The following is a 12730-nucleotide window of genomic DNA, read 5'->3' on the forward strand; positions in this document are numbered from 1 at the left end:
TTGATTGTTTCGAGTCATGTTTTCCCTTTTTTCTTGCAAAGAATACCGAGTAAATTGATCACGTAAAGTATATCATTCCTGTTTTCATCAATTGACTTGGTATGAATCTTGGATGATATTTAATCGGCTAATTGGCTCGTCTGCAAGCACCTACGTAGACGACGAGCTTGAATTAGCTCGTGTAGCCGCGGTAGACGACCGCATTCCGACATCCGACGACGCTGCGAGCAACTCCGCAAAGTGATCAAGTATCTGGCGAGAAGCTCTTGGCTTGTTTGACCAACAAGCTGGAAGCTTTCAAAGGTGCTACGTCAGCCCCATGAACCAGGTGGATCCGTAGGACTCTTGAAGCTTCTAGTTATACGTTCTTAAGTGAATGAGGCTGACACCTGCAGCTCGTCAAATTGCATCAGACACGCGTGGTGTCAGCTCTAGCTAATTGACACATTTCTCTTTTTTATAACCTGCAGACCAGTTGGAAATATTTCGCATATTACAAAATTTTATAAAAATAGTGGAGTACGAAATTTTATTGCCCCCTTCATTGCAAAGGTAATGTTTTAAAATGTTTTAAATCACGACTAAAAAAAAGTAAAAGGTTATTAGCTATCGTGTCGAGTTATCAATTACGCTTATCTAGCCATATGTAATGGGATATGATCGATACTCCGCACGTTTTCATTAGCCGCGACTGACACGCACGCGGTGTTCTACGATTATATATATACGCGATTAATACTATGGTACTAAATAATTATACACATACTCCCGATAAACGGTAACGTTAGCCACAGCCCTATAAATGCTCAGATCGCAAGTTTTTTTTTTCTACAACGTTTACTATCACGCATCGAATATTTTAGTTCGCCCAATCGTGTAAAAGTTTCGCCGACACGTTACAGCTTTTAGTAAAGCTGTTTTGTTGGTTGCTCGTGAATTTTCTTTCCTTCATTTTTTTTTTTTTGGGCGGGGGGCGGGGCGGTAAGTAACGCATCTTTCTTTCCTCGATATTGTCAACCTGTCATCTGAAGCGCGACACTTCACTCTTCATTTTTGCGAATGAAATATCGAACCGACTGAATAATCGATCGAGTCTTCCGAACACTGCGTGTGACATTTCACAGTCGTTTGACGCTGTCTCGCATTTATGATCTATAGATATACGCTAAAGCTTTACGATCGTTATGAAATTCCACCGTCTAATACGGAGTTGGTTAACTAGCAAACGGAATCCGATGACACGAGTAAAATTTCGAAATGATCTAAATTCCAAATGGTTGTATATCTATAGTGTAGGTACACGTTAAATATTATAAAATTATCGATTGCGTATGAAATTGAATTTCGTGCCTGATTGTCTAACGCGAAACAAGCACATCGAATTTCTCGACATCGCGCCAAGTTTCGAAAGAGTTAAGACGGTCTTCACGAGGATGACAAGACGGCGCTCATGACATTCCTGAATGATTGCCGTAGGCGCGTTGAGAATTTTTGATCGCACCAACTGCTCCCTCTCATCTCTGCACCTTTTTGCCAAATCGCATTACTTCGCGTTCGCCTTGTATCCGACATGTCCGATCATTCATTTTGTCCTCGCACCAGATCGTCTCGGCTCTCGAGACACGCCTCTCCCATTAAGCACCCAAAATACCGTACCCATTGCCCCGGCAGCCATTTTATTATTGATGACCCGTGTTAATATTTCAACATCGAGAGGTACCCTGCGATCGTTATTCAAATGAAGAAAAAATTCACGATCATTATATCAGCTCCAATATACCTTTATTCGTTTTCACTGTAAGCCCGTCAGTCTGCATATAACTGGCAAAGTCACTTTTTCCGAACCAGTCATCATTCAATTAGTTTTACGAATTCCCATAGCTTGTTCAAAGCCACTAATTAAACTTCGTAAGGTGAATCCGCGCAAAAAAAAAAAAAAAGTGAACGTGACAGTAATTCTTACGTACTTTTCTATTCGTCAAAGATACATACTAAGCGATATAAATCTGCGATGAATCAGTTACGGAAAAGTGGTGAAAAAATCATATCATAAAAAGAATATAACCTGTCGGTGAGAAAAAAGTTATTCACGGTGAGGAAGCGAGTGGAATATATCGTACGACTCACGGGATGCGACGAGTCTTCTCTCTTGGAATCGATCAGAAAGTACTTATAGTACTATGTGTGTGTGTGTCATATAAACATACAAACTCGCGTAGCAGCTATACATTTGGAACGTGACTAAATATTTATTGATATTGACGTTTTGCGCTATTCCCAAGAGAAGATCTTGCTGTACCTTTGCTCTGCAAAAATAAGGTCAACCCCCGAACACCTGTCTCTCTGGTATAAGGGGTTCCATAAACGCGAATATAAATGCCTAACGTGCTTAGCATTCGCGATGGCACATTTTTAAACGTCAACCTCTCCCCTCCCCTCCCTCTCCCAATTATCTCTTTTTCTTCACGGCATCCCCGATCGTCGGATTCCCTGGCCTTGTCGGAAAATCCTCGACGTTATCCTGCAAAAGCTGGATTAACGTCGCTGCTGACACTGCATGGAAAATTACCAAATGCACGCCTTGTCACACATCTTTCCCGTAACGGAATGTCGTTTTATTTCCGAGCTCGAATTTCTCGAAATTTTTCAGTCCGAAGAATTGACTGCGGCTCTCGGACTCGACACGAAAGCTTCTTTCGGCTCATCCCCGTTCCCACGGATCATCAATGACTGTTTCTCACGATCTATTGACCCTTGAAGTCAGCTGGCATGTCAATACGCGAATTATACAGTCGACGTTTTTGCGTTCACTCCCTACGTCGATTCGTTCTCCATTATGCAAACTAGAATTTCAGATCCAGGTCGTGAACGAGAATAGCGACGACAGACAGTTCTAACCTCTCTATTGTGAATAAAATCGCTCTATTATTACGAAAATTATATGTGCTGTCAGGTCGTGACGATATAGTTTATTCCCACAACTTTCGTCGTGTCGCCTTATACTTGCTTGATCAACCCAATATCGCAATACGCCTCGATTACGAATCTTGGCGAGCTTCGTAACTCTTATGAAATTTAATTGGTTTCGATACGGTACCAAATTCCACAGGACTTGAACTTCTTTATCCCAATCCTTCCTTGCGTTTCATCTTGAAGTTCCCCTAAACAAATTATCCGAATTATCGCGAGCGTTTTTTTAACTATTCAACTAGTATCATCGGTCAGACCCCGTTCGTGGAAAATCGGGCATCCCTTGATCCGGATATCTGAACAGTTAATTCTAACATGCAACGGTTAGCGTTCATGCATAAGCAATTTGTAGGAGAGTAGAGAGAAACCGGCCGACTGGTGTCTGCACGTGAGCCTGTATACTGCAGCACATACACATACGGATGAAATGGTTGGATCGATTGATGGATAGGCGCCGAAGGGTGTACATTATGCATCGTAACGCTGACGTGTAGTCTGGTTATATCTGTGGCAGGAACCAATGGAGAGCCGCTCCTTCACTGTATTGTGGAAATATCCGCAATTTCGCTTCTAAACTTGTTTGTTCAATTGATGGATACTACCGACACGCTTTCCCTTCGCATTGTTAGGTGCTCCCTGGATCGACGATGTACGCAATCTACCTGTGTTTATTTGCATTAATTCTCGAGTATCATATTGGTCGATACTAATTGGAGCCGTTACTAATTGGAGCCGTTGTTATTGCGAAGCTATTATTGAACTCGATACGTATCTAATACTCATATGTTCCACGATTCTCCTACACACGGACACAAATTTACAGACGGAAAATAATTTCGATTGTGTTCTGTGTTGCTGTGCGGAAGTTTCACGATTTTTTGTTTTTTCTTTTTGCTCTGTGATTCGGAAGCTCGTGATAGAAAAAAAAAAATCTCGTTTTTGGGTTTATTTGAATTTATATAATCAAATGTTGAAATAATAATAGTGGAATTCATTAATATTTAACGAGATAGAAAAAATTAATACGATCTCATTATTTTTAAATATTATACTTTATGCACGGTGTATGTATGAAGAGAAAATATTTTTTTTTGTAAAACTGTAAACCCGTTTCTTATATCAAATCGCTAAATGGTGTTTTTGCGTCATGCAGGATAAACAATTATTCTGAGTCGGGAACATCTGCACTTCTTGTGTACGTCGCGTCGGTAGCTTGAGGAAAGCTAAGGTCCTGAGTGAATACGGAGTTTATATGTTGGGTGGAAAGTTTAAACTCTGTTTCTCGAGGTTCGAAGAAGGAAGAATGTTGTCCGTCGTCGGGCAATCAATTCTAACAAAAGGGAAGTTAATACTTACGGAGTTGTTCATGGAACTTGGCGACGAATTATTCATCCGTTTAAAAATACGTTCGAAAGTTGTAATCGCGCTAACAATTGGTGATTACCATCTTTCAGTAATTAATTGTTAAGAATATAGGCTGGGAAATCGTCTCCTTTTTTTATTCCATTAAAAAGTGCCAACCACGTACAAATAATTACTCATCCTAATCGGTAAATCTTAGATTTAAATATCTATATAATTGAAAAAAGCTTCAGATGGTACAATAATGCGAAAAGAAATTTGTAAAATTCTTGAAAACATATCGAAAGTAGGTAAGTCTACGAAATTTTTTTCCTCGCCAGAAAATCTCCATTCAGTAAAACGCCGAAACAGGAGTCTCTTTATTTTTACCCGAGAGTGTGTCAAAGAAATATCGTTCAAATCTGCTTTTCTTGTTGCACCATCTCTCTCTTTTTCTCTTTCATTCTTCACACGCTCGAACGAGTTTCGGGGTCGCTAGTGGGTATGTACCTAGCTAAGTACAAGTTTGCCAGGGCAACTGTATGAAGCCGTATTTGTCGGAGTTGCGACCTAACTTCAGCCTAAGGGATTGTCCAAGAGATTTCCTCCGTTCAGAGGTGTTGAGGTTGCGGTTTTGTCCGTAATTAGAGGCGCAAGTTCGCTCTGCCCACCCACGTAAGCCTCGTTGCCTCCTCACTGCCTTCTCTTCTTTGCTGTCCTCCCTTTGTACGGCTAAGAAAAACAAAGTTCACCATTCACAACGCTCGAGGAATCGTCTTTGATATTGTATGTAATTTAGAAAAAATCTTATTCAAGGATTCTCCTGTTTCCGCACGTGTATCTGCCTAACACGATGCTTTGATCAGTGTTTAAATTTGACGAAACTTATCGGTTTCGCCAGACTTGTAGCCACTTTTATTTCTTTTTCTTGCAGTGAAATAACAATCGGTGACACTGCGTGAGCGGTATAGATTTACATGCAAAAACAGATTTCGCAAATTCTTATCATTTGTCTGGCAAATTATAGTGATTTTGTTTTAGACTACGAGGGTGGTTTAGTCCTAAGTGTCCTCTGTGAGGGTTTTGAAATATTAAAATGCAAGTTGTAATTACACGTTCAAGTGTGTGTGTATAATTATTATATAAAAATGAGGTACACCGATTACGATAAGGAAGAATTACAAGCTGATTAAAGAGAATACAAGGGTTACGATGATCACGTGTGATTGTAAAGATTAAGGGGTTAAAAACAGGTTTACTTGGATTGCATTTAATACAAGGATTACAAAAAAAATTGCAGTTAGAAAAATTGGAAAGAGAACATGAAAATTTCACAGGTTACAAAAGATTATAGGAATCTTAAGGATAACAAGGATAACGTCAGATTACGAGGCGTATAATGTACATTGGACGTTATACACTAGATTACATCAGTAATTAACACCTCAATTACAAGTTCAATAAAGCATTTTTTCTAACCCACAATCATTCGTCAGCATAGTTGTTGCTACAAATCCAGTCCATGTAGACTACGAGTATTTAATCATCGTACACCCCGTTTATATGTTACAATAAAAACCCAGAACCGTAACTTGAAAGCTCATTTAGGTAAAGCCAAAGCCAAAATCCCCACGTTTTAAGTATGCAGCGTTGATTATACACAGGGTGTAATTGTTTCGATGCTTTTGTATGTATTTTATCCGAAAAGTAAAAGAATGGTAAGTTCGACCGGTGATATTAAAAAATTCCAGCGCCAAACCGCCGCACCGCAACAGCCCTTTATATACCCCGTGGGTTATTCGGTCTCTAGGCACGTATTTTTCACATACGTCCGTCAATTTTTACACTCAAGGTGTGTGCGAAGGGTGAACGTGGGTGAATTCTCCGGTACGAATAACGTGTTCGCAAGTCCACCGAGCACCCTGCCGAGACTCTTGTGTGTGCGCGAAGCTCAAAGTAGACGACACGGAGCCCTAATTAAGAGCTTTGAAGAAACTTTGATCCGCTCTCCTGCATTCCAACTACTTCTCCTACTTTCAACGACGTTCCTACGTCGATAATTCTGAGGCATCGAAGCTCCGGGAAACGCGTTGCAGCCGATGATGGTGGTGCATCAACTTGCAGACGATTCCGACCTGCATCAAGAAATCCTTTTTGTTTTTCACCACCCCCAGCAACTCGGGATATGCTGCTTTCCCTCTGTTCGATTCAAATACCTATCCAATCCTATTCCGCTTCTGTAAAATGGAAACCTTGTGTATTATACCCACACTATGGGGTTCTGTATGTGCCCAAGTGTAGCATATAGCCATGGGACAACACGTATATGCGCGTTGCACGTTCGCTAGTGTCTCTTGAGTTGAGTGTCGCAATGTCTTTTGTATGTACCAACAGGTACCTACATATATGTATAGCATTCCTATAGGTATGTATCCGCCACTTGTTCTTGCATGACTATTTGACTTCGGTAAATTCTTTTATTCATTCTTTTTATTATTCTTATTTCCATCCACGTCTTTCTTCTTATCCAACGTTGTACATTAAATTTCTTTTCTTTTAGTTTTCCGCGAAGTTCATGTTATATGTAGGTATACGTTACACTTGTGACATGTATAAATATGGAAATTGAGTGCTTCTTCGAAACAGTTTCCCAAACACGTGACTACTTCAAACTCACATATCGTAATTCAATGTATCTATACGGTAACGATCCTTTGGAAATAATTTGAACAATCACTGAATTGTTTGTATTGAACTTGATTTCACTATACGTTCGGAATGTTAATGATTTTTTGTTAATCTCTCATGATTTTACATGATCAATCGCAAAGTTTATCAAAGTCATAACAACGAAGTGTCATCCGGAATTTTCATAAATATAAAACAAGACAAGTTTTTGCAAGTTTCGTTCAGAATTTACGAGGCCAATTCTGCATAATATTATTTGTTTTAATTATTAGGTGAAACTGTCAGTCATTCACTGTCGGTGCAACAAGTCTTTTGAGTGGGAGAGAAAAAAATTTTAACGTCCGAACAAAACGTTCTAATGAATAAATATGACGGTATGAAACACATACGTGCCTACCTTTTATCCTTTCGGATAGTTTGGAGTAAAAAAAGAAAAAGAAATAAATTAATTAATTTAAAAAAAAATGTTTTACCTCTCTATTATTTTATTTTTTTCTGTACATTGCAGAGGTAAGCGTTTCAATTGAAATGCGCGGGTAAAGTTTAATACTGGCAGAATGTATTTTTCACTGAACACCGAGGAGCAATTTAAACTTTTTAATATCCGCCGTTCCACTTCTATAAGCTTAATCTTCAACAAAAGGATGCATGGCCATTTACTCTATCCTTATTTGCACAAGAATCTCCCAGTTCTTCGATATTTTTCACTGACGTGCCAAGACCTCCTGGTGCCCGGGAAAACTTTTCCAAATTAGCTTGCCAATATTATACATATATATATATATATATATATATATACATGTACATGTATTTACACCTATATGTATATTTTAGTAAAAACTGTAGGGCAGAAAGGACGGTTGACAGTCGTTTCTAAAATTCAGTCATCGATCAGTCATCTGCTTGATTATTAATATGATTATACGTAGAATTTATTTTTAAACGTAATTCACTTCCTTGATAGCTGCTAAAACTCTTTTACTACCACAAATGAATCAAATTTGTTTTAATTAACGAAGAAGGGATGAGGTGGTTTTTTTTCCATCGCTAAACGAGTGTAGCAAACAAAATATCAGCCAATAATCTGGTCACGTTTAGTATGCAGCAAATTCCACGGTGGTGGCTTGCACCTACGGTAGAGGTGATTTATATTTTGTTTGCTCGTGCCGTTTCACGAAAACTCGGGAATTTTGAATTTGTTTGTTTGTTAAAAATTGCACTGACACTTTGTCCGTGTCAATAATTGCAGGCCATTTTTTTTTTTTTTATTATTACTATTTAACACCTTGCAAGGCATTTACTCAAGGCGAAAAATATATTCGCTACATTACCAAGTTTTAGTGTAGACACGTGAGCATAGCAACAAAAAATTCTTGCGAAAGCGTCAAAATTTTCAATTTAAACAAAAATTTTTAATACGAGTATATTAACACTAAAACTTATTGAGCCAGTGTGTGATGTTTTTTTTCGTATGCATTAACATATGAATGTTAAATGATTGAAATTAGTACACGTCGATCACTTATTTTTCTGCGATAAATCGATTAATCGTAGACTTTGATCGACTGTTTTATCAACAAATCAAAATTTCGATTAATCGTTCTACCAATTAACCGACCATTCGAGTTTCTCGATAAATCGATTAATAATTGAAAAACGACTATTCAAAATCTGCGATTACTCGGTTAATCTCGCAGCTTTTATCTCATTGTCAATTAAAAAAATTTTGAACTACGACTGAGTTCTCTACAATTTCCTAGAACAATTGCAAACTGCTATGCGTGATTTTTTTTCAAAAGGCTAGACAAAGCGTTTCAAATGCTTAATATAATACACGGGAAATGAAAATTAGGTAAAATAAAATTAAAAAAAGTCGTTTTTGAAAGTGAAGACTCGCATGATAATACGGCTGAGGCGGATACGGGAAGTGTGTGCACACCTGCTAGATAAAGGCTTTAAACGAACATGCAGAAAAGCGTATAACTCGAGTTTATGGGATCTGCCGCGGGCGCGTTACACATTTTCCCTCATTAATGACTTAGACGCATTGTCCGGCTAGCCGGAGGCTGGTTTCGAGGAAATTATTAATATGATCGAGCGAACAGGATCCCAGCGGTCGACACCGCGAATTCCCTGCACCCCGAAACCGGACCGCATGCCATTACGCACGCAACTCCGCGAAAACTTTTCTCTCATCCCTCTAATTCACATCTGGTTAAATGTATATCGGCGAATTAAATATATGTACATATACATACGCCATTATCTTTCTCAAAATTTACCACCAAAAGTTAGCTCCTTTAGAACTTAGCGTGTTTCTACATCGAGATGAATTTCGGGTTGCGTTTACTGTGTAATACAGTCTTTGAGTCGTACAGAAAATCTGCAATATGATTATTAACGAATAATGAATTGCTTTTACTCAAACCTGTAAATTGTAATTTACACGTTTTTCTATTTCGAGATATTTTTTTCTACCAAATTTTAGGCTCGTTTTGTCGCTAACCAGCTGTTATGTATTATATACTAAAACACAATAGTATATCCTCGAAGTGCTTTATACCTATATCGTATTACTCGTACTGCTTCGTAGATGCGGATCCTCCAAAATCTCACCGTGGATAATATCGAGTGTCACAGGAATAAATCAGATACTTGGGCACTGCTAAAATAGTTTTGTCACCCCTGATCCCGCCGCTTGAAACCTTCGATACCTACCTTAGAGATGCTATTTTGAACTTCTGTCAGAAACACGAGACGCTTCTATAATAGTTCTGAATACCAAAGGTTGGGGTTACCTATTTACGAGGGTGTGTTGCGGCGTTCGAGTGCAAGAATTTTGGGTCTATAACACGGTCGTTTCCATGCCGACGATTTTTGGGTCTAGCCAGAAATAAGTTTCCTCTCTATACAACCCTATGAATATAACTACGAGTTTAGATGAAAATAGAAGGGTTGGAAGTATGAAAATAACGACAAAAAAAATTAAATTACAGTGCCTCAAAAGCAATAGTCAAGGTGTTGATAATGATTTCTCTGAAGTCAAATCCTCGACAACAGACTTGTAATCTGGCTGGAAACGAGCTTCGGCTTTAGGTGTAAAGCAGCTCTTCACGCAGGAGTACATTATGTACTCACTAATTAATACATGGCTGTGTTCCTGTGTGTTTCATGCATGCTCCGGATTTGCACGCGGAGGGAACATAGGAAGGTATTATGTATACGTACATACATCCAGGGTAGGTCCTACAGCCGTATAACTCATTATACGCAGGCACGAATGATCAATGGAAACCATGACGAACTCTGACGTAAATATTCAAAGTGTGGCTAATTAAATCATCGACGGGATAAAAGAAGAGACAAACATTTTCGAGTGGATGTGAAAATTAAAAAAACCTGAGAGTGCTTGGACTGGGTATAATAATTGCTACAAACGCTGCGCTGCTGTTTCAAAATTATTTTTTTTTACAATTCTGCTTCATTTTTTACTTCTCGTTAATTTCACACTTTCATCAAATGGCTTTGTATTATCTTGCGCCAAGTACAATAAAAATAAAATAATATACAAGATATTTGTTCATGCATGAGCTGAGCTATTCTACTATTTTATTTATTTTCTTTCGTTCCAAGTTCGAAAAATGTTTTTCTTTTTGATTACTTCTAACAATCTTTAAAAAAATTTTACTTTATAAAGAATTTTTTTTTAAATTCATTTTTCACGTTCGTGAAATCAATGTACATACAGTAATGAATTATTTATTATACTTGGCAATGAGGATTCATGCAACTGATAAAACAAGTATTTTTACCACTTTTTATCCTACGGGCAAGATTTTGAAACAGGAGAAGAAGTTTTGAGGGTATAGTTACTTTCATAGTTTTTACATTTGCAAGTTTCGTAATATTTTTTTCAACGAACAATTTGCGCATGAGGTCTTTTCATGAGCTTTCAAATGCGCAACTTCATTGCCAACTATCCAGGCTGAAACGAACCTTATGAGAGGAATAAATTCTGTAAAATATTGTACAGATTAAATGAAAATATTTTCAAATGAAAGAAGTTTTTCAGATGATTAAATAAAAACGACACAAATATCGATTGCAAATAAATACGCATCGTGAAATCATTAAATAAAATCTTCGATACACGTTGTAAACGAAATTTGTAGGAATTGCAGGAATTCGTAGGTTCGAATTTTGCGGTATTTAAAATCTGTAGGCGCCAAACTAGAACAAAAAGTGGCATAAACGGTGCTGCAGCATAGCGCTGTTTTCCTTGGATTACAGGTCTACGTGCAGAAGCTATTTATTTCCTATTATCCCGGAATAATACCTTTCAGAACGGCGTTGGGTGCCGGCGGAAGGGGAAGCGAGAGTTGAAATGGGGAAAGGGAGAGAATGGCCACTGACCACCTCGTACCTAACCACCTACCCTCAACAGTCTCGAACGTTGATAGTCCAACTTTATATTGCAAAAGTTTTTATATTTTCTTCCATCCAAAAAGGATCGGACGTGCGATTGTTCTCCCTAAAATTTCCGAAGATAATATATTATTATAGGCTAGGCGATATAGGGCCTTAAAATTGGAATCATTCTGATGAATTGCGATGTGACCTATGACTAGAAGCCATAAATACTTCATACTGCATACTTAATTCGCCGTGTTACAAACGAATTGCAGAAAAAAAATATATATTTTCTCTTTGGTGCAAGCAATTCCAAATTCAAAGGGTGACAACTTTCAGAAATTACTCTGTGCAGTTACAACATCCCTACAATTTAATGGCGAAGCTGGTAGTCGCCATATTGCGTTGCTATGCCCAACTAATTCGGGATTCCGATAGGGATGTAATAATTACTGAAGTGTATTTGGAGTGTTCGGCATTCCTGGGGTATTCAGTGTTGAACAATCTCTGGAAATCTCGTTGTTTAAATGGAAATTTGATTATCCTCCGTCATTCTGCGAACGTCGAACTGCGGTCACTCAGCTCTCGTGTTTAGGACTGAGCCTAATTGTTACCATTCGTCGTGGTCCGGTCATATTAGCTATGAAAATTCCTACATTCAGAAAATTTTCGTTCGTGTAATAACTGTTTAATTATTGTTGGTAATTACAAAAAAAATTCAAAAAAATCCGTCGAGTCACAACATCAACTTATCCTATAAATTTCGACAAAACATAACAAGAGTACCGATAGCAAAAATGAATAGTAATGTTCACTAGATTTTCGGGCTAGTAGAGAAAATATATTCAATTTTATTTTGTACCCAAAATTCTATTTTTCGCTCATGGTTCGTAACGAAATTAGTTAAGGACTGTAACATTCAATAACCGCAGCTAGAAATTTTTCTCGGTGTACTTCCAACGAGTCAATACTTATAATTAAAAATCTGTAGCTATGTTCACACATTACAATAAGGTATTGTTTCTGAATTACAGGACGTCTTCTCCAACTAACAGGATAATGGCACTATGAATGTAGAGGATAGCGGAAGGCGAACGGAAAGTCGTAATAGATCTGAACCGTGGAGACGGCGAGTAATTCTTAGAGAATCACGACCCGAGTGCAACGCCATAATCCGTTTTCGATAGCATGAGGAAGACGTGGCAGTTACGGAAAAAAAAAACTGAAACGTTTCAATTTGCTGGCTGTTGCCGCGTCATCAGAACGAGCCAAAGCGTCTTGGAGATCCTCTCCTCTCCTCTCCTCTCCTCTCCTCTCCTCG

General features: G+C 38.3%; 1 protein-coding gene across 1 annotated transcript in view; it reads left to right on the top strand.

Annotated features, from left to right (window-relative positions):
• The window catches only part of LOC124407640 (ATP-dependent helicase brm), a 63808-nt gene extending 51324 nt beyond the window's left edge, over positions 1-12484 (top strand). Inside the window, exon 21 of the mRNA XM_046883966.1 lies at positions 12444-12484. Within this exon, the coding sequence (XP_046739922.1) occupies positions 12444-12469 (26 nt within the window). The 3' untranslated portion in view covers positions 12470-12484. The remainder of the gene's footprint in view (positions 1-12443) is intronic.
• The last annotated feature ends 246 nt before the right edge of the window (positions 12485-12730 follow it).

The sequence above is a fragment of the Diprion similis genome, chromosome 6 (assembly GCF_021155765.1).
Source record: "Diprion similis isolate iyDipSimi1 chromosome 6, iyDipSimi1.1, whole genome shotgun sequence".
NCBI lineage: Eukaryota > Metazoa > Arthropoda > Insecta > Hymenoptera > Diprionidae > Diprion > Diprion similis.